The following is a 23,738-nucleotide window of genomic DNA, read 5'->3' as shown; positions in this document are numbered from 1 at the left end:
AACTCTGTAGATTTCTTATATATCAAATTCTAATCAATTGCAAAGACAAAAGCTATATCCACATTTCCTTTGGAGACATCTTCTCAAACTTGGGTCTCACTTAAGACTGTTATGGAGAAAGGTTTTAAGATTTCTAAAAACCCCAACTAATTGAGAGGGTCTGTGAGCCGCACACTGAAGATTCTTATAAGACTTTTCGTCTAAAGTGATGGGGTATCACTTTAAATCTTCTGGGATCCTAGCAAAGGATCTTACAGCATTTTTTTATAAAAGGTACAGTTATTTTACTGATTAAAAGAAGATAAAGAAAGTCACAAGATAAATAAAATTTACCATAAAAATGTTAACTGTAGGCAACTTGAGGCCCTCTTTCCTGCACCTAGAAATCCAGAGAGAATGCCCTAAATCTTTACTAAATAATAATCAACTCATTAATTATGTAAGTTGCTGTTCCTTGTATTTAGATAGAGTAAATTCCTGCTGGAATTCAGTGCTAGGAAAGTGGTTCTGAACTATATAACTCCCTTGCCACGTAAAGAATGCTAAATTTTATATTCAAATACAGTAAGCAGCCATAGGATAGTTTACTGGCTCAACGATTTCCCTACCTTTTATCTTGAAGCTTTTGTTTATTTTTAAAATTCTGCTTTAAAAGTAAGGTGATTAGTGTATGTACTTTCTATTGCAAAACACCTGAAATATTTTTTGGTTGTGGTAATGAGGGGGTGAGGAAGCAACAAGCCTGAGAAATAAATAAATGAAAGTTGAAAAGGAAACAGAAAGTTCCATCCCTGGCTTAGGAAAATGAAGCCCGCTCTATGGGTTTAAAAAAACAAGCGGCCTCTGATGGTCAGCTTTCTCTAGTTATTCAAACAGTGCTGCTGTGAAGGTATTTTGTAGATATGATTAAAGTCTATAATCCATTTTGTTCAAGTAAAGATTATCCTAGATAATCTGGGCGGGTCTAAGTCAACAGCAGAAAGGCTTTAAAAGCACAACTGAAGCATCCCTGAAGAATTTCAGCCCGGGCCAGGGGTCCAGCTTGTCCTTCCTTGATTGTGCTACAGATTTTGGACTTGTTTGGCCATTCTCCACAATCTGTAAGTCAATATTTCTTCAGTATATTTCTTAATATATACCCTACAGGTTCTGTCTCTCAGGATGAAGACTGACTGACACATTGCCTTCTAGACTAATGAGTTTTCTATTATTGGAAAAATTATAATGAAAGGGAAAACTAAATGAAGTAAAAAGTTTACAGATTTGTAGAAAGGTAGGCAAAGATGACATGGTGATTAAAAACCCTCTAGACTTGCAGGGGTCCTCACACTTTTTAAACAGGGGGCCAGTTCACTGTCCCTCAGACCCTTGGAGGGCCGGACTATAGTTTAAAAGAAAAAACTATGAACAAATTCCTACGCACACTGCACATATCTTATTTTGAAGTAAAAAAACAAAACGGGAACAAATACAATCACACCGCCTCATGTGGCCCACGGGCTACAGTTTGAGGACCCCTGTCAGACTGCTCAGGTTCTAATTTTGACCCCTCATTAACTGTGTGGCTTTGGACAAATTACTTACTCTCTTGGTGTCTCAATTTTCTCTTGTAAAAATAAGAACAATCATAGTTCCTACTTCGAAGTACTGTGAAAATTAAATGAATTATTATACACAAGGCACTGACCATAGTGACGGCTACACAGGAAAAGCCAAGGAAGATTCTAACAAGGTCATAGGTAGATACACAGATCTTCTTAGGTCCATCAGATTCAATGATTGTTTCATGTGCATAATTGTTAAAAGATAATTGTCATCACCATCATCAGGGAAGGGTGTAACTCAGTGATTATGAGAAGAAGGTCCTGAATCAGACTGACAATGTTTACATCACACACAACTCGGCCACTTAACTGGCGTGTGATTTTCTTTATTTTTCTCTCAGACTTAGTTTTGTTGCTAGAAAACACAATAGTGTTTACTATATAGGGTTACTGGAAGAAACAAATGATATAAGTCACTTTACGTAATTATTAAGATTTTGATTAATAATTTCCCCAAATCTCCCCCTTTGTCTTTTTAGTCTCGATGATCCTGAGTTTATAAACATAAATCAGTTCCCTACAATCTAATATAACATTACCCCAGTAGATTAATTTGCTGAATGAAAATACACATTAAAAGTGAAGTATTATAACTTTATGGGACCACCATTCTTTTTTTTTTTTTAATGATGGTGTGAAAAAGATTATTTAATCATCTTGAAAAATATCCATCCTAAGGCAAACAAAAAAAATTAGGTCACGAACCAATATATTCAATATGACCCTACTTTTGTAATATACATATAGTAATGACATATGTAGTACATATATAATTTTATCCATACATAATTTCATTGCATATATAGTCCTCTAACATAAGATTACAAAGATTACATACCACTAAATGAAAGAACACTGCTAAATTATGACACTGTCAATTTAAGATAGACCCAAATTTCAGAAAAATTCAGAAGTAAAAAATGCATGCTAGAATTAATGAAATATACATGTATATATAGACTAATAGGGTGGTGCCTGTGGCTCAAAGGAGTAGGGCACTGGCCCCAAATGCCGGTGGTGGCGGGCTCAAACCCAGCCCTGGACAAAAACTGCAAAAAAAAAAAAAAGAAAAAAAGTAAAATATATTATACTAAAACAGAAACAGATTATCTCTAGGACAGTGGTTCTCAACCTTCCTAATGCCATGGCCCTTTAATACAGTTCCTGTCGGTCGCAACCCACAGGTTGAGAACCACTTCTCTAGGTGATATAATTATGCGTATTTTGTTCTTTGTGATTTTCTGTGCATTCTAAATTTTGCATATTGAAAAGGTGATATATTTAGACATTTATTGATAGAAAAATAATATATTGCCCATCCCACACCCAAATCTTCTAACCCTTCTCTTTTTGAGACAGAGTCTTTACCTCTTTCATGTTTACATGGATGGAGTTGGAACATATTCTTCTTAGCAAAGTATCTCAGGAATGAAAGAAAAAGTATCCAATGTACTCAGCCCTACTGTGAAGCTAATTTATAGCTTTCACATGAAGGCTATAACCCAACTATAGCACAAGACTATGGGGAAAGGGCCAAGGAAGGGGAAGGGAGGGGGGAAGTTAGGGTGGAGGGAGGGTAATGGGTGGGGCCACACCTAGGGTACATCTTAGAATGGGTACAGGCAAAACTTACTAAAGGCAGAATACAAATGTCTACATACAATAACTAAGAAAATGCCATGAAGGCTGCGGTGAACAGTTTGATGAGAATATTTCAGATTGTATATGAAACCAGCACATCGTACCCCTTGATTGCACTAATGTACACAGCTATGATTTAACAAAAAAAAAAAAGAGAGAGAGAGATAGAATAGAGAGGAGAATAAGAGAAAAGGAGAAAGGGCTGGGCCTGTAGTTCCAGCTATTTGGAAGGCTGAGGCAGGAGGATTACTTGAACCCAGGAGTGTGAGGTTGCGTGAGCTAGGCTGATGCCACAGCACTCTAGCCTGGGCAACAGAGTCAGACTCTGTCTCTAAATAAATAAATAAATAAATAAAATATATAAATAATATAGTTGCACACTGATACCAACATAGGCAGACCAATGGAACAGAACAGAAGTAAACCATGCATATTCAGTAATCTGATAATAAAGATATCATTACAGTACTATGGAGAAGGCATAATTTCTTTTTCCATTAAATGGAGATGTGTCAAATGAATACTGATAATAAAAAAAAAAGACTCTTGCCTCACAACACACACACACACACACACACACACACACGATTCCAGAGAGACTGTAGTTTTGAATGTATAAAGCAAACAAAGCTTTAGAACCTAAAATACTGGAATATCTCTATGACCCTGGGGTAGGATGAACTTCTTAAAGAAGACCAAACAGGGCGGCGCCTGTGGCTCAGTGAGTAGGGCGCCGGCCCCATATGCCGAGGGTGGCGGGTTCAAACCCAGCCCCGGCCAAACTGCAACAAAAAAATAGCCGGGCGTTGTGGCGGGCGCCTGTAGTCCCAGCTGCTCGGGAGGCTAAGGCAAGAGATGGCGTAAGCCCAAGAGTTAGAGGTTGCTGTGAGCCGTGTGACGCCACGGCTCTCTACCGGAGGGCGGTACAGTGAGACTCTGTCTCTACAAAAAAAAAAAAAAAAAAAAAAGACCAAAAAAAGCATAAGGGAAATGATTTATACATTGGACTTCATGAAAATTATTAAATGGTATCAATAGAAGAAAGAAAAAAGGCAAGCTATGACATGAAAAAAGATATTTGTAATATGTATGTCTGGGGGAAAAAGTATATTTATAATCAAAAACTGTACAAATCAAAAAATTTTTAAAAAGATAACATAATACCAAAAAGAAAAGGATACTTACATGAACATTTTAAAAAGGATATCCAAATGACCAATACAGATATGAAAAAAATAATCAACAGTATCACAGGCATCAGGTATGTGTAAATTAAAACCAGGACATGCTCCCCAGAATGGTGTACACTTAGAAATATGAAAAACATGAAGTTTGGGAAGGATGCAAAGCAATTAAAATACTCAGGCACTGCTGGATGCAAATTGGTTCAATCACTCTGGAAATCTCTTTCACAGTATCTACCAGAACCACACACTCTATGCCTCAGAAAGGTAGCAATGAATTCAATCGTATTCTCTTTCTCTCTCACACAAAGGCACATATATAGTGTGTATATACGCACACATGCATCTAATAAATAGTCTTCAAAACAGAATATATATACATATATATTTTCACCAAAAATCATGTACAAGTTTGTTCACAGCATTATTTGTGAAAGCCCCAAACTAGAAACAACTCAAATTTACATCAACACTTAGGTAAATACATTTTGCTATACTTATACGATGGCAGATGATATATCTGTGAAAATTAACAAACCACTGCTAACACAGAAACATGGATAAATGTCACAAATATGTGAGTGAAAGAAGCCAGATACAAGAAATATGTGATGTAGTATTCGACCTTCTGAGTCTAGTAATGAATGGGTAGAGGCAGGCAGGAAGCTTCTAGGGTATCAGTAACACTCCATTTCTTGGTATGGGAGTTATAAATGTACACTCACTCTGTCAAATCCATCAACTTATACATTAGAATGTGAAGACTTTCTAAGTGTACCTCTTTTTTCAATTAAAAATTTACTTAAAAATGCTACCACTATAACAAAGTCCCACAATTCTGTTTCACAAAATATTACAAAATAGATCCAACAACACTACCCTCATTCTACCTTCAACATGGTCCCCACAGTTATTGTCATAGAAATCACTGGGGCAAAATGTTTGGAGATTTTTGGGTCAGGGATTCCTTTGAGTATAATAAAAATTAAAAGATAAAAAGTCATTAAAATGTTTGCTAACTTGTATGAGTAATAAAAGAAGGCTAAATCTAACTATAAGAAACCAAGAGATTGTTATATCAAAGAAGATAAAGGTATTTAGAAGTAGAAGTTCCTGTTTGTTAAATTGGATTATGTGTGTAACCCAATTTGACATTTTTCATGTTGTTACGTAATTCATGTAACTTCATGTTGATACTTAGATATTAATAGGCAAACTACAACTTCCAAACAGTTGTATTCTAAAACTTGAGCTGCTTTAAGTTATCTCCATCTTGGTTGTAAGTAGCTAAGATACCCGAGGAAATAAAAAAGAACACTTTTCTCCTTTTTCTTCCTGGTGTCAGGTTTTAACCAAGACACATTAACACTACCTGCCTGGTCACTAACTGAACTGGTCACATCAGTTAAGTCAGAGATGAAAGAGGCAAAGAAGGGAAAATAGGGTAAAATAGCAAAACTGAAAATTACATAAAAAGGAATGCATATTTTTAAAATAAATGAGAAGATGGGTTGGAGATGAAAATATGAATATACAATAACATTAGACTCCTGCAGCAGGAGGGGACGGGATAAAATATCAGAGGAATTGGTCTTGCTGACAAAGACGTATGATGAGGTGGGGTTTTTTTGGGCCAGGGCTGGGTTTTGAACCCACCACCTCCGGCATATGGGGCCAGCGCCTTACTCCTCTGATGAGGTGGTTTTTAAAACATGTCCAAATATTTTTTGACCACTTCCATCAAAGGGAGAAGTGTAATTCACTTTCCTTTGCTATGGACTCTATACGACTCACTTCTCATGAACAGAATGCAGCAGCAGAGACACAGATCACAGATGATGACAGTTTCCATCTGGCTCTCTCCCTCCTTCTTGGGACTCAGCCACCATGTTATAAAGAGGCCCAAGCCTGCAGAGATCATTCTCAGGTGCTACAGCTGATAGTGTCAGCAAAGGTTCAAACTACCCACATCTGGCATCAACGAGGAGCAATAAGAATAAACAGTTTTTAGGCGATTCCAATTCACAGCCCTTTAGCTGAGCTAGCTGATATCAAATACAGCCGTAACAAGTCCTCACTGAGCTCTTCTCCAGAAGCATTTCTATAAGCAAAATTTTGAAAGTCATTGTTTTAAGCTGCTACATGTAGGAGTAGTGTATGATGTAACAACACATAAATAGAAGAGACAACCCCTCTATTACAACAGAATCAGAAGACAAAGCTAAAACACTGCAGATGCGAATATTTAATGGAAGTTAAAGGAGTCCCTGTCTGATATCTGATATTTTCCCTGTGAAATATGAAGCAAGATCATTGCTTAGAATGAGAGAGATAATGTGGAAGTCAGAGATACAAAGAGAGGAATGAGGCAGAGATTGTGAAGGACAGGAGGCAAAGCTGATCAGAGAAATGTGGTAGAACTAAGTCATGCTGACAGCCTATTTGAGGTTGCAGTGAATTTACAGTGCTCTTCAGTGTGCCTTTCTCCACCAGGGCTTGGCGCTTGACTGAAAGCACCGAGAAAGCAGATAGCTGAGTTTATTGGAGTTAGATTTTTTGTCAGAAAGACTGATAAAGAGGTAGGAGTGGAAAGGCTTTTGGTGATCAGGTGATCTAAACTGGTTAAGAAGAAAAATGAAGACCTGCGGAGGGCTGAGAGGTGAAAGGGTGGGAGGTTCTGATGAGGAATGATGATGATGGGAATATCTGAAAAGCAAGTAAAAAGGAGAGGGCATTTTGATCAAAGAATGACACACTTGTATTGGTGATTCTTGAGTAATTAGTATGTTCAGGTTCTTGATGACAGCAGGTTTCTTAAATGAAGATAACATGTTCAAAGAACTGAGATGCAGCGATGAAGGACGGCTCATTCACATGCCTTCCGAAACCACCCATGATGAATGCAGATCTTACAGAGAAAGATTGTGAGCCAGATGCAAGTTTTTGATGAATGAGAAGTAAGCAAGAGATCGGTAAATAGTACAAGGATGGGAAACACTGGCATACTTGAATGATAGAAGCCCCAAACGATGGATTTTTCCAAAAGTTGGGAGCAAAATACTGTATGTCTTCCTACTTGCCTGAGACCAATCTCTCCCTACCATTTAAAAGTGATGTCATTTTGACATATAAATGTTAAAAAATGAGAGGTATCACTTTTCCCAAATAGTGAAGGCATTACCGAGAGAGTTTCTGTCAACTGGGGAGGGGGTTGTACACTTCTAAAAGAGGCTTAAAATTTTGACCCACTTAACTACCCACGATTTTAGCTTACAACATGACATAAGCCAAAAACTATGCCATATTCTAGAGATTAAAACAATAAACAAAATAGATACCATCTTTGCCCTCACAGGACTATTGCAAAGAATCTCAGGCCAAGGATGTCACCAAAGAGTGACATTATTTGTTCAAGAAATAAATAAATAAAACTTTGGCTCATGTTCTTAAAAAAAAAAAAAGTGGGAGACAGACCTTAGGAATTTATAAGGTGTACGATGATACACAGGGGCCTGAGAGTTATACTAGTGAGAACAAGCAACAGGTAGAAGTTTACAGAGGAATAAGTTTAGAATTTCTGAGATCATCTTGGGAAACAGACTGAAACTGACTGAAATAGAAACTTGCTTTGAGTCCATTTTGGAGATGTTTACGTCTGTAATTGTAGCACTTACCCTGCATTGCTTTTCTCAGCTGTTTTCCTCATTGCAGTGGGATCTAGGAGGGCAAAGATGGTATCTATTTTGTTTAATGTTTTAATTTCTAGAATGCGGCAGTTTTTGGCTTATGTCATGTCGGAAGCTAAAAATCACTTTTGCTCAGACTGGTCCCTATTTCTGCATATTGGTGATTGTTTTGGAAGATGTATGGGGCTGGAAGAGTTATAAAAAACCTAAAAAGAGTAAAAAAACAAACAAAAAAAAAACCAAGCCACAGGGGCTTGTGCCTGTAGTCTCAGCTATACAAGGAGGATCCCTTGAGCCCAGGAGTTTGAGTCCAGCCTAGGCAAAATAGTGAGAATCTGTCTCAAAAAAACAACAAAACAAAACAAAACAAATTAAATATTATAATTTTGTAGATTTTTAAATTGCTAAAAATACTACCTTAATTTGCAAGCACAAATGTTTTTCACTTTTAAGCATAAATGATGATATACATTTGTTTTTTAAGCCTCATTTATATCAAGTTTTACTATACTTTCTTTTATTTGCTCTATAAGTAGGTTTTATAAATTTTGAGGATTCTAGTGTCCATGGATTCTAGTGTTTCATGTTTAGGTGAGCAATACCATATTTTCTCTATCTAGACAATGTGATTTTATACACTTTAATTGCGTAGCCATACATTTTCTAGATTAGAGTGTTTTTGTTGGTTGGTTGGTTTTAGTTTATCCTTTCATAACAAACCTCCTTAGCTGCCCCTGTCTAAATGTTCTACGGTTCTGCTATATACAAAACACTGCAACTATACATAGGATGCTAACGGTTTTATATAAGAGTAGAATGTTTTGGGTGGTGCCTGTGGCTCAAAGGAGTAGGGCGCCGGCCCCACATGCTGGAGGTGGCGGGTTCAAGCCCAGCCCCGGCCAAAAACTACAAAAAAAAAAAAAAAGTAGAATGTTTGTTTTATTTCCAAGACTCTTCCCCAGTGGTAAACATTTAGATGGTCCCTTATGTAGCAGAACATGAAAATAAAGTCTTCAAAGATCAGTACCACAATTCATAAATTTGTTTCTTTATAATTCAGAGGCTATCATTCTTTAAATACAGATCATAATTTTAAATACAGGTCATAATTTTAAATACAGGTCATAATTCAGAGGCTATCATTCTTTAAATACAGATCAAAAATTTTCCCTTAATAAATTATTTTATATTTATTTCCTCACATTGTGGTCATTTGCCACTTCTCTGCCCACACAATTTCTGAGAGCTTTCTATGATTTCTTCCCAAATCTTGCTACTTAAATGTACATTTTTCCTTTTCATAAACATAACAGAATCATTGAACTATAAATACTGGAAAAAGAGATCATAGAGTCATCTTCTAGTCCATCCCTCTCAATTTTATACCATAATTTGGAGACATTAAAACAATTGTCCATAGTGAATTATTAGAATCCGTTAGAAAACAGAATTTAGATATTTTTTATTCTAAGTTCATGTTCTTATTATAAAACTACATCTGGACTTTTAATATCTATTTCAAAGGACTGTAGGGGAAGGAAACTGATATTTACTCAGTACATAACATGTGGTGGTATTATTTTTACCTTGTCTTTACACTAGTCCATATAATTCTACAAAGTTCAGTAACTTACAGGATGCACGCTTAAAATGTGAAAGTAATATTTTATGCCATTAAATTACTTTGTTTCCTCAAAAGTTACATTGTTCTCATCATTGCTTTGGCTTTTATTCTTTTTAAAACAGAAAGACCAAATTTTTATTAGTGAGAGTTCTTAATTTATAGAAGTTATGTCAGATGTCATAGTTTCTAAACAGCTGGCTTTGAAAAGTGGAGTAAAATGGGGATGAAACATAGAAAAGACCCCTTGACCGTACAAGGTCATTTTCTCCCCATGGCTGGGAGACCAAAAAGCAAGTCACATATAAAACAACCATTTATATATTATTTCTCAGAAATGCCAGGGCATCCTAATTTCAAAATTGCCCCCAAAATTTGCTTTGCCCTATGTTCATTTCCTGGCTCCCTTACTTGCATTATAATCCATCCACCAAGGCACTGATGCTAAAAACCTAGAAGTCATCCCCAATTCCTACTTTTTCTCACACTCCACATCTAATCAGTGAAAGCACATTCTGCATTCTGCCCATTTTCCTTTTTTTTTTTTTTTAAATTGTTGGGGATTCATTAGGGGTCCAAAGAACCAGGTTAACTGATTGTATTTGTTACATAAAGTCCCTCTTATAATTGTGTCCTGCCTCATTTTATTTTTCAAATTTCTCCCATTTCAGATCCTTTTCTCCACCCCTACCTATTGCTTCAAACCTTCCAAATCTCTCACCCAAATTACCATAGGAGTCCTTTAAGTGATGTTCTTATCTATACTCCACTTGCTCCAATGATTTATCTTCACAGTGCCACCAAAGTTATCTCTTTAAAATCCATATTTTATGTCTCTCCCTTATTTCAAAGCCTATAAAACTTCCTGATGTCTACAAAGTAAAATTCAAACTCTTTCCATTTTGTGGTGCTCTCTCTGTCCATGTCTTCAGTCTTGTCTTTCATTTTACAGCCTCCCCTCTTCCTACCACAGACTCTTACCATTTAATCGTGGTGGATACTTGCTTCCTTATCCGACTCCTCTGCAGGTTTGCTTACCCAGGGCCCTTCCTCTGATCATCTCTCTCATAAACATCTGCCACTTCAGTGATCACCTGAGGGGGCACCCCCCTTCCTTGAAGTCCTTTTTAAATTTCATCCTCCCCATCGCCCCATCCCAGTGGAAATGACTTTTCTTTTCTTTTTATTTATTATTAAATCATAGCTATGTACATTAATGCAATCATGGGGCACCATACACTGGTCTTATATACCATTTGACATATTTTCATCATACGACTTCTCTTTCCTTAGTTCCCCACTGAACTATTATGAAAAGATTTGTAATAGTTTTTGTTGTTGTTGATGTTATTTGTTGACTTATCTCCCCTTGCTGGAACACACCTGGCCAGGAGCAGGTACTGTGTCCTATTTAATCTGTATTCTCATAGTCTTGCAAAAGGCATGTTGCACATATTAAGAGCTCAATTATGTATATAAATAAGAAATTTATTTACATGTAAATAAATAAAGCAGTGAACAAAGAAAATAACTATATAGAATATTCTTGAAGGAATATTCTTAAAAGATTAAAATGTTCAAAATGATATGGTACTGGCCTAAGTATATTTACCTCCCACAAATTCTATATTTTTCTATTTAAGCCTTTTTTTTCCATTTAAAATTTAAGATCTATTCATTTGAGGAAATTTGGTCACAGATGTGTACTAACATTAATTATTACCTACATACACAATCTCATACATTATACTAATAAGGTTTTTAAATTAATTTAATGGTATATAAAAATGAATTATGGTCAACTCATTATGTGACAGGATCTTAATAGCTATTCTGGCTTACTAGAATCTTCTTAACCTGCTGCTTCTGCCACTCAGCCATGGCTTACTTTTCTAAGCTGGCTTTCATGCCTCTAATTATCCTGCTGCCAGCAATGAAAAACAACAATCTGTCTATATCCTAAGTTAAGGACACTCATCAAGGAAATAGGAAAAACGATTCTTGATCATAAGATACAGTAGATGATCTGTATGATTAGAGTCACAGAATCATGGATCTGGATAAGATTCTATGTATTCATTATCATTAAAACTGCATAACTGACAGTTTTGAATTTTCTTCTCTCTTTTTTCCCCCCTTAAACTCAAGGAAGACTATTCCTAAGTACCGCTGCATTCTCTAGATTGGGACAAGTATCTGCTGTTGATTTTCCTTAAAGAAGAAGTCTGCTAATCAAAATGTTCAAAGACATAAGAGGTTACTAAATTTGTTTCTCACATTTAAATCTACAAAAAATCTTCAATAGAAGTATATTCCCTGAGAGTATAAAAACGACATTAAAAATGTCTAGCACTGGGTGGCGCCTGTGGCTCAAAGGGGTAGGGCACCAGCCCCATATGCTGGAGGTGGTGGGGTGAAACCCAGCCCTGGCCAAAAACTGGAAAAAAAAAAAAAAAATGTCTAGCATTAAAAATGACAAAATTTTGATTATAGTACAGCCCCTAAAAGAATTTAACTTTGTAGTTAACTTTATAGATTATCCTCAAATTACTGATCTATAAAAATTTGATAACTAAATTTGTAAATGCTTATTCAGAAGAAATAAGTTAATTCCTAGTATAAGAAAAGTAAATCCAGCATTTTGTTCATTCCCACATCCTTGTGAGGGTCCACAAATAACCAAGATAACAGAAAGATGGGTTGGCACATATACTGCATACAAAGATAGCTATGTTCTATACCTGTTTTGTCCATTATACCAGCACTAGTTAGCCACGTGTAAGTTAAAGAATCAGTTCTTCTGTGGTTCTAGCCACATTTCAAGTGCTCAATAGACTCATGTGGCTATCGGCTACCACATTAGACAGCACACGTGGAGAATATTTCTGTCATCGCAGAAGACAATTACACACAGTTCATCTTAGATTGGTACAGGCGAAACTTACTAAATGCAGAATACAAATGCCTGCATACAGTAACTAAGAAAATGCCATGAAGGCACGTTGAACAGTTTGATGAGAATATTTCAGATTGTATATGAAACCCGCACATTGTACCCCTTGATTGCACTAGTGTACACAAATATGATTTAACAATAAAAATAAATAAATTTTAAAAAAAAGAAAGTTTCAAATACTTTTAGAATGGTAATACACACATATTTGCCCTTAAAAAATGTTACCTATTAAGAAACTTGAATTTTTGTTGAACATAGTCTACTTCTGACTTTAACTTCCATTCACCTTTAAGTTCATCAGACAGAGAGATACTCTGAAAAACACTGAAAGATAATTATGTAAACTTTAGGCTACATAGTGGCTTTACCACTTGCAGTCATGGTAAAATCTGCGTCTAAATCTCTACCAACACTTTCAACCATAGGCCTCAACATCTTTGCCATGAATGTATCATACAAAGTCCCACAGGCAACCTGTTAGGGAGAATAGTATTTTCTAAAATAAAATAAGTTAAAACCCTTTCCAGGTTAAGAGAAAGTGCATGTGGTTTTGTGACTGTGGGTAGAGTAAAAAGAAGGATACTGGATAAGCAAAACAATCTTGAATTACAACAGCTTCAAACTCCTCAGAGAATTTTATTATCACTTATTATTTCTAAAAGTTTATGCTTCTGTTTTCTAGCTGATGTTTAAATAACTACACTTCAATTTTGAAAAGCATCTATCTTCAAGAGTAATTTTAACATATACTTAACAGGTATATAACATTAAGAATTGCTCTTTCAGGCGCCAGCACCATATGCCGGAGGTGGCGGGTTCAAACCCAGCCCCAGCCAAAAACTACAGAAAAAAAAAAAAAAAAAAAAAAGAATTGTTCTTTCATTAAGTTTTGGGACACATCAACACAATCTTCAAATCCACTGCAGTAGAACAGGTATCAAAATTAATGTTGTCCACAGAAACCATGGAGATGAGAATGAATAAACTCTCCCTAGATTTCAGATCTTACAACAGAAAATGTTTATTCTAAGAACAGAGGGACAGGTTTCAGTGGTGTAAAACATTGGCGCCAGAGTCAACACTAACTAACACCCTTCTCAATTATCTTTATGTCCAACCTTCATTCTTCTGGAATATTTTTAGAACTAAGCTCTAGAATAACCTGCCTGTGTGAGGCTGGGTCCTAACCAAACCTCAAATCTCAATTGACTTGATATTTTCTTAAGCTAGCTTTCCAAAATCAAATGTTTTCTCTATTGGCAATTTTCAAAGTTCACTCTCTATAATGTCAGCACTTGTATCTTGCCTTTCAGTTGACTTTATAAACACATGTTCTTTTTTGCAGTAGACAGAAAATTTTTGTATAGCGTCTACAACTTAAACTAAAATGTTTTGTAAGTATTTTGAAAATGAATACACTGATTGATTATTTAGTAATGCTGAATAGAGAAGGCATCAGATTCTAGTCCTTGCTCTGTTATTACTAATGGTATAATCTCAACTCCAGGTTCTTCCGAGGTCAGGCTCTTTGAAATGGAATGATTGTATAGTCCGATCTCTAAGATCATTTATATTTCTAAAAGTTTATGCTTCAATGTATCAACTGAAGTTAAAACAATTAAATTCAAATATTGAAAGACATATTTTCAAGAGTAATTCTTTCAAAAAATACACAGAACAGTTAGGTATATAATGGTAAAAGTTGTTCTTTCATTGTTTTGAAATGTATCATTACAATTTCTTTTCTCACTACAGTACAACAGCAGCATGCATCTGATAACATTGCTTCAAATGAAATTACAAACATTGGCCAACACATGACATTGCAAATAATTTTCCCCATAACACATCATTTGCTATTCTTTTGTCATTTCACAATAGTTTTTCAAACTATTATAACTACTTTCATTTGCCATAAATAAACTTACATTAAAAGCTGGCTAACATATTTAAGAACTATGCTGTCATTAACACTTAAAACTTAGGAAAGCATTTATGTTAGAATAATTTAAATACATTTAGATAAACATTTAAAGTTTCCATTCCGTTTTCTGTAAATATCCCAAGATTATCTCACAGCTATCAGTTTAAAATTAATACTGCCTAGGGAAGACTTGGTTTGGTAAGTTCCTAACAGAAATATATAGGTTACAGAAGAGTCTATTATGATTTTTAAAAATATAATCTCTATACAGGCCAGCACTAGCTAATGAAAATCACTTATGTGATCAATAGCCCAACACACTCTTGTAATACAATTAGCACATGTTTTACCTTTAAATTAACAGAGCTTTAAGTTAACAGGGAAAATGACAACTTGTCAGGTACAAATAATTCTTTACATTTTTTGAATTCTTTATAGTTTCTGTACAGTTGGTTACTACATTGGTGCAATAAAAAAAGATAACATAAATTCTACCTCTACATTGACTTCTTTAAATCTCCACACTAAAGAATGTTTTTTAATAGTTTGTATGATCGCTCATCAAACTTGTCTGGAGCTCTGGAAAATGAATACCAAAACCTTATTGATAAAACACAAACTGTAAGATCTCACTTTTATATATTCAACAAAATGAATGATTAATCCTTCTAGATGAATTCTTTATTGATACAGAAAAAAAGCTATTTTCTTCATGCTAAATCATTAAACTCGCCCCAATTATTAAGTTACAAACACAGAAACATTAAAAATATGCTATTTATACAAACACAAATCAATCACCAGGCTCGTTTAGAGTGCTGAGATGTCATACACTACTGGTGATATTACAAAATCATCTGTTGTGTGGTCATTCTGAATTATAAAAGCCTAATATGGACTTTACAAGGAAAATCAATTTTCCTTTCACAACTATTCTGACATACACATATATACACATAGATGTGTGCACACATATACACACTCATACCACACACAACATGCAGCCATACAGAAATTCGATTTTCACCATCTCTTTTAGTGTAAAGTGTGGAGTGCCCACACTTTCAGCTCTCAGAAGAAATGAACAGTGTTGTGGAAGCGCTCGGATTCCGAATGACCTTTAAGTTTTACAGGCATTGTAGCAGATTCTGGAGTGTCTAGAGACAAGGCAAACCTGCCTGGCTTTTCCCCCTAACGGGGTTAGTAAAGTTGCTGTGTGGTCTCTGTACCCTCTGCACTGCAAGTCAGGAGAGACCGGAGGGGGTGTAAGCAGATGGGTCCGCTCGGGACTCACCGCCCAGCGGAGAGCAAGCCCCGCAGCCCCCTGCCTGGTGACAGTGTCGGGCCGGCCCCGAGTGACTGCGGGAACAGAGCCAAGTCAACCCACAGCGCTACCTGTAGCTCCCTGGGGGGTCGGGGTGGGGGGGATCGTGGGCCGGTAGGGCACTGGGACTTCTTTCCTCAAACCATATTTGGGGAAGTGATCCCGGACGTGTGCGGAGCTGCGGGCTCTAGTGGGAACCGGGATCGGCGGGGGATGGGGCGGGAGGTGGGGACCGCTCTTCCCAGGCTCTGTCCATCCCGCCCCGCGCGCTCAGCCCGCCACCCGGAGCTGGGGAGGAGGCGGAGGAGGAAGGCGGCTGGCCCCCGAGGTCCCTGGAACGGCTCCGGGCTGCTGCTGCCGCTGCTAGGCCCGGACCGTGCCCGCGGGCCTCGGGGCTCCGACCCGGAGGGGCGCTCCGTGCCCCGCGCCGGCCCGCGCGGCGGGTCCCCAGACCCGGCCTTCGACTCACCGCTCTCCACCTCGCTGCCTTTCTTGGCGGTCGCCGCGTTCCCCATGACTGGGGCGATGGCAAGAAGGGGTCAGGGAGAGGGGGACTGGGGTCGTCCCCGCTGCTCCGCAGTCTGAGGTGACTCCCGCTTCTCACCCGTCAGATTGGCGAGTGAGCCCGGAGTCCCGGCGGCAGGACCGACGCGGGTCTGGGGAAAGGGCTTCAGGGAACTCCTCAGCCCCAGTCGGCAACAGCTGCGCCGGCGGAGACCACGGCGGACACGCCCCCTTCCCGGGCCCGCCCACCCGGCGCGCCCCCGGGCAGCCGCGCGCCCGGCCAGGCCCGGGCCCCCGAGAGTCTCCGCGGGCGGGCGCGCTCCGGAAGTGACGTCGGCCCGGGACCCCGGGGGCGCGCGGTGGGCCCGGCGGGCAGAGCCGCTGGGCGGGGCGGCGCGCGCGGCTGGCGTCCTGCTGCGGGTCTTTGAGACGGCGGGAGGCGGCGTGGGAACCGTTACCTCTGAAGAACGCAGAGTCCCTGCTCAGCCTGGTGTTCCCCGTGCCGCAGAGCGGGGTCGCGGGAGACCGTGCGGATGGCGCGGTGGCTCGGGTGGCTTTTCTTGTCCCCCGTGATGCCGCCGCTCCTCACTCAGCTGTCTCTCAGCCGGAGAGGCGCCGCACCGTGGGCGTGGGGCTGGCTCGGACGGGAGCCCCCGGTCTAGCCTCTGGCCGCGCGCGCAGCCCTATCGCGGTCGTGGTTTGAGCCTCTGTCGCCCTTGCAGAGTCAGGTGTTCGCCGAGCCAGCACGTTGTGCTCCGGTTGGAGGGCTCCGGCACAAGCCCTGTGATGATTCCAGTGAGGGCTTTACTCGCCGTGGATTGACTGGCTCGCTCTCACAGCTTTTGCCAGACTTCCCAGGCAGAGTAAAGGAAAACGTGACTTTTGTTTGCAGAACTTATGTTGATGTGCGTGCGTCATTGTATTTAGCAACTTTCTGTGTCGATCTCAAAATAAATGCATTATTTAGTTGTCTGTATTAATGCACTTCTTAGAGCACTGAATTTACTGTTAGCTTCACTTATCGGATAATCACGTGGCACTGTAGTGTTTTTCTGTTGAGTATTCCTTTGACCTTTGCTCTGTGACCGTTTATTCCAAATGTAGAGTGGAAAGATTGTAATATCCCAAGCTATTAATGTATTATATGTTACCAAGGCATCAGGCATAGTAAATGTGTAGTGAATTTCTCAAATTTTTTTCAATATTTCATTACTGACCAAAAAAAATGGAACGATAATGAAATTTCTTAGTAAGCTTCCCTCTATCATTAACAATTCGTCTATTTAACATTTATATCATGTATACTGTATTCCAAGTTCTATACAAATGTTAACTAATTTAATATCGTAAAAACTTGAGGTGTGTGGTTTTACTAGCATCATTTTACTTAGGGGCAAATTAAGGCACAGGAAGTTGAATAATTTACTCAAATTTATACAGGTATTATTATCTGGTGGAAGTAGGATTTGAACCTTGACCGTTAAGCTCCGAAGTCTGACCTTTTGTCCATAATGTTTATTAGAAACTTGTGGATGTTGTGGTAAATGACTTCCTTTACATTTGAAATCTTTTTGATTTGAAAAGATAGATGCAGGTGAATTTACTTCCTGGGACAATTCATAATAATGTTTTCTGGGTTTCAGTTAAATTCAAGTAAAATAAAAATAGCGAAATGAGGATTTGGACCAGACAATTTAAGGTTTAGTGTCAGCATGCAGCAATGTTGCGACATTGTCACCTTTCCAACACATTTGGTTTTGTATTGTGAATGTGATATTTTGCTCTACATACATATAAAGTATGCGCTAAATCACATCTCTGCAAAATTAAAGTCAACTTTTTAAATACTGTATTCTAGAGGGCATCGTTCTAGAATTGTAGAACACTCTACTGGGGTGAGTTTTAAATGTATATAAAACAGTGTATAATTTGTCACTTTCCTTAACATAATTTTGAATTTGAGGTCTCTAACCAGATGGCAACCATCTGTTTAGTAAGTCATTGTTTTGCAAAGGATTTAGTTGACTGATATTAATAGAGTTAGATACAACATAACTACATATTGAAAAATTAGTAAAGCAAAAAATTCAGCTTTACAAAATTGTCTTCCTTTCTCAATTTAACTGTATCATTGATTATGAAAATAAATTGTTAACAAAAGCAATACACAATTTAAATTTTTTTGATTTTTTTTCTTTATGCCATTATTTCTATTTCTGACATTAGCTTACTGCTCTTCTGGTTCAAGGAAGATTATATTTTCAAAGTATATTTGGTGAATAGTTTTTGATTAGTTAACAATCATTTGCTTATAATTATATACAAGTTGTTTTTCATTATTAGGAAAGAATTCTCTATAGGAATCTGTCATTTATGTAGCATCTAAAAGATCGTTTCAAGAATTGTTTTTTTGCATTCTAGAAGGGGCAGAAATTTCATTAACTGTCCAGTTAGTTATTTTCGAATGATTAGAGCTCCCACAGGGCAATTCTATTTGCCAGTGACCAGTCACCAGTGACTTTACTACACCTCAGACAAGTACAAAGGTAGAGCTGTATCTTATTTCTCTAGGAAAGCAGATATGGGAAGAAGGGAGTCCCTTTCCTTGTAATACTTTGGTTAATCTGAGTAGCACTATGTAACAGGAAAAACTGTACCAGTGGTAGCTAGTTTGGAAATAATTAGTCTTCCATTTTCTAGTACTTATTAAAAAATTTTTGACATTTCATGATTTTGTGTGATCTCCACAATAACCCATATAAGCAAGATGACTATATTAGCCCTATTTTACAAATGAGTAAATCAAAAGTTCAAAGAAGTGAAATAACTTGGCCAAGGTCATTCAAATGGTAAGTGGCAGACAGTAGCTCATATGACATCACTCTGTGAGATACATGTAATCTCAATCTTGATTTTAAAGTCTTCATTTTACAGATGAGAAAAACCAAGATTTATGAACAAAGAACCTTGGCCTTCTTTTTAGGGTCATGTCTTCACTCGGGAGGGAGGAAAATAGGAGAAAATGAGTAAATTTTCATTCATATTTATTTTACTCATTGCCAACTTGATTTCCAAGTCCTTTTAAAAAAAGGCAACCCTGAACCCAATGTATGTTAGAAACACCTGTTTTTTCTTTATCATCACCAGTATAAAGAAACCATAATGGATAGTTCTTGGAAAATATATTCAGGACTTTTTTAATATTTTATTTTACATCAGATAAGTGCCAGTAAGAATTTATTTAATCATCATAGGATTATGATTATTTTGAATAACTAGTAATCCACATAGTCTAATTATTATATAGAACACATATGTCCTAACCCAATAGGTAACCATGTGTTACATAAAGGTAAAGGGCTAAGTAATAGTTTTAAAATGAAGTAATTTTATGGTTAATAAATTACACATATAATTATTTCAAATCATTCTAATACAGTATAAAGTTTTTTTTATTGGGTATAATTCTAATCTATTCAAGGATTTGTTTTTTAAAATCTGGGGTTCAAAATTCATCCTTTTAGATACTCTTTTACAGATAATTGACTGGTTAAGTAATCAGAATAAACAAAAATGAGCTAGTGCCAGAGTATAATTATAGTTTACCTCTTTTGTAGAGGGTATACAATACAAACTGTTATGAAAAAAAAAGAAAACTTGGTGGGAGGAGAGCAAAATCAACAACTTTTTTTCTTTAATATGCAGTACTCCTCAGGAAAGTGTGTTTGTTGTGGATTTTCTAATTTTACTACTGTGTTTATCAAAACTTTTATCTGGCTAAATATCTGCTAGTTCAGTGCTGTGCCATGGATTTTTTTTGGCATGTACCTATATACCAAACATAACACCCAAATTTATAAAGCATTTGCTGCTTTATGAAGTCAAATGTGGTGCAAGAACTTTTATGAAATCTCAGCTTTTATAATTGAAGTTTATATTTGACCAACCTAAAAAGAGGAACGTCTGGTCTACTAAATTAAAATTATATTCATATTGACAATGACAAACCAGAATGGTGTTAGTGGGGTATAAAGGGATTGAGTTTTGTAATCAGAAAAATTTGGATTCATGTTCTGGCTTGGCCACTATCTGTGACCTGCACATACATTACTTAATTCCTCATTGGTCTTAGTTCCCCAAAGGGTGAAGTCACATAGATTAAATTAGAGGATCTATGGAAAGCATCTAGGATAACAACTTTCGTTAGGTAATAGGCGATCAATAACAATAATGCTGCCCCACCGCTCAATAATATTATATATTTTCTTGCATTTATGTTTCAACAACAATCATTGAACAAATATGTTTACAACAAATTTAATGAGTTCCTACTATATGCAAAGCATTATGAGAAGAAAAAGATGAATAACATCTATTCTCTGCCCTTAAGATGTTTTTTTTGGGTAGGTAATATATAAGTAATTCTATAAAATAAGATGACTAACTTTGTATTATAGTATACATGTAAATAATTATCAAGGAAACAAAGGGAAGTTCTGTTAAATCACAGACAATAGAGCAGTGGACTTCGATGTTTAACAGGTGAGGAATAGCATTGAGAACTAAGAACGGCTTGAGCAGAGGTTTGCATGGCAATTATCCCTAGATTGTACCAGACTAGATGTTATGGAGGGATGATAGTAAAAGTGGCTTAATATGTTGAAAATAAGAAAGACTAAAAGCTCTGTATCAGTTTCTATACTGGGTGACTGGATAACAGATCAGAAATGCAAGGGAAATACCTTGTTTTTTTTTTTTTATTGTTGGGGATTCATTGAGGGTACAATAAGCCAGTTACACTGATTGCAATTGTTAGGCAATGTCCCTCTTGCAATCATGTCCTGCCCCATAAAGTGTGACACACACCAAGGCCCCACCGCCCTCCCTCCATCCCTCTTTCTGCTTCCCCCCATAACCTTAATTGTCATTAATTGTCCTCATATCAAAATTGAGTACATAGGATTCATGCTTCTCCATTCTTGTGATGCTTTACTAAGAATAATGTCTTCCACTTCCATTCAGGTTAATACGAAGGATGTAAAGTCTCCATTTTTTTTAATGGCTGAATAGTATTCCATGGTATACATATACCACAGCTTGTTAATCCATTCCTGGGTTGGTGGGCATTTAGGCTGTTTCCACATTTTGGCGATTGTAAATTGAGCTGCAATAAACAGTCTAGTACAAGTGTCCTTATGATAAAAGGATTTTTTTCCTTCTGGGTAGATGCCCAGTAATGGGATTGCAGGATCGAATGGGAGGTCTAGGTTGAGTGCTTTGAGGTTTCTCCATACTTCCGTCCAGAAAGGTTGTACTAGTTTGCAGTCCCACCAGCAGTGTAAAAGTGTTCCCTTCTCTCCACATCCACGCCAGCATCTGCAGTTTTGAGATTTTGTGATGTGGGCCATTCTCACTGGGGTTAGATGATATCTCAGGGATGTTTTGATTTGCATTTCTCTAATATATAGAGATGATGAACATTTTTTCATGTGTTTGTTAGCCATTCGTCTGTCGTCTTTAGAGAAAGTTCTATTCATGTCTCTTGCCCATTGATATACGGGATTGTTGGCTTTTTTCATGTGGATTAATTTGAGTTCTCTATAGATCCTAGTTATCAAGCTTTTGTCTGATTGAAAATATGCAAATATCCTTTCCCATTGTGTGGGTTCTCTCTTTGCTTTGGTTATTGTCTCCTTAGCTGTACCGAAGCTTTTCAGTTTAATGAAGTCCCATTTGTTTATTTTTGTTGTTGTTGCAATTGCCATGGCAGTCTTCTTCATGAAGTCTTCCCCCAGGCCAATATCTTCCAGTGTTTTTCCTATGCTTTCTTGGAGGATTTTTATTGTTTCATGCCTTAAGTTTAAGTCCTTTATCCATCTTGAATCAATTTTTGTGAGTGGGGAAAGGTGTGGGTCCAGTTTCAGTCTTTTACATGTAGACATCCAGTTCTCCCAACACCATTTATTGAATAGGGAGTCTTTCCCCCAAGGTAAGTTCTTGTTTGGTTTATCGAAGATTAGGTGGTTGTAAGATGTTAGTTTCATTTCTTGGTGTTCAATTCGATTCCAAGTGTCTATGTCTCTGTTTTTGTGCCAGTACCATGCTGTCTTGAGCATATGGCTTTGTAGTACAGACTAAAATCTGGTATGCTGATGCCCCCAGCTTTATTTTTGTTACTAAGAACTGCCTTAGCTATACGGGGTTTTTTCCGGTTCCATACAAAACGCAGAATCATTTTTTCCAAATCTTGAAAGTACGATGTAGGTACTTTGATAGGAATGGCATTGAATAGGTAGATTGTTTTGGGAAGTATAGACATTTTAACAATGTTGATTCTTCCAATCCATGAGCATGGTATGTTCTTCCATTTGTTAATATCCTCTGCTATTTCCTTTCTGAGGAGTTCATAGTTTTCTTTATAGAGGTCCTTCACCTCCTTCGTTAGGTATATTCCTAGGTATTTCATTTTCTTTGAAACTATGGTGAAGGGAGTTGTGTCCTTAATTAGCTTCTCATCTTGACTGTTATTGGTGTATACAAAGGCTACTGACTTGTGGACATTGATTTTATATCCTGAAACATTACTGTATTTTTTGATGACTTCTAGGAGTCTTGTGATTGAGTCTTTGGGGTTCTCTAAGTATAAGATCATGTCGTCAGCAAAGAGGGAGAGTTTGACCTCCTCTGCTCCCATTTGGATTCCCTTTATTTCCTTGTCTTGCCTAATTGTATTGGTTAGAACTTCCAGCACTATGTTGAATAGTAAAGGTGACAGAGGACAACCTTGTCTGGTTCCAGTTCTAAGAGGAAAAGCGTTCAGTTTTACTCCATTCAGTAAAATATTGGCTGTGGGTTTGTCATAGATAGCTTCAATCAGTTTTAGAAATGTGCCACCTATGCCTATACTATTCAGTGTTCTAATTAGAAAAGGATGCTGGATTTTATCAAATGCTTTTTCTGCATCTATTGAGAGGATCATGTGATCTTTATTTTTGCCTCTGTTAATATGGTGGATAACGTTTATGGACTTGTGTATGTTAAACCAGCCTTGCATCCCTGGGATGAAGCCTACTTGATCATTATGAATACTTTTTTGATGATAAGCTGTAATCTATTGGCTAGGATTTTGTTGAGAATTTTTCCGTCTATATTCATGAGTGAGATTGGTCTGAAATTCTCCTTTTTGTTTGGGTCTTTTCCTGGTTTTGGTATCAGGGTGATGTTTGCTTCATAGAATGTGTTGGGGCAGATTCCTTCTTCCTCAATTTTTTGGAATAATTTCTGCAGTACAGGA

At 37.4% G+C, this 23,738-nt stretch overlaps 1 protein-coding gene across 3 annotated transcripts in view; it reads right to left on the bottom strand.

Moving 5' to 3' along the window:
- Window positions 1–18,613, bottom strand: part of PRKACB (protein kinase cAMP-activated catalytic subunit beta) — a 105,172-nt gene extending 86,559 nt beyond the window's left edge. For 2 of the 3 annotated variants that reach the window (XM_053590840.1, XM_053590841.1), the window contains exon 1: window positions 16,410–18,613. Coding sequence is in view for 2 of the 3 variants with exons in the window: in XM_053590841.1 (XP_053446816.1) it covers window positions 16,410–16,455 (46 nt within the window). In the remaining variant the exon portion in view is untranslated. The remainder of the gene's footprint in view (window positions 1–16,409) is intronic. The other variant, XM_053590847.1, reaches the window with a different exon arrangement.
- Window positions 18,614–23,738: the final 5,125 nt, after the last annotated feature.

This window comes from Nycticebus coucang, chromosome 5 (assembly GCF_027406575.1).
Source record: "Nycticebus coucang isolate mNycCou1 chromosome 5, mNycCou1.pri, whole genome shotgun sequence".
In the NCBI taxonomy this organism is placed as follows: Eukaryota; Metazoa; Chordata; class Mammalia; order Primates; family Lorisidae; genus Nycticebus; species Nycticebus coucang.
This window is presented reverse-complemented; position numbering and strand designations above follow the sequence as displayed.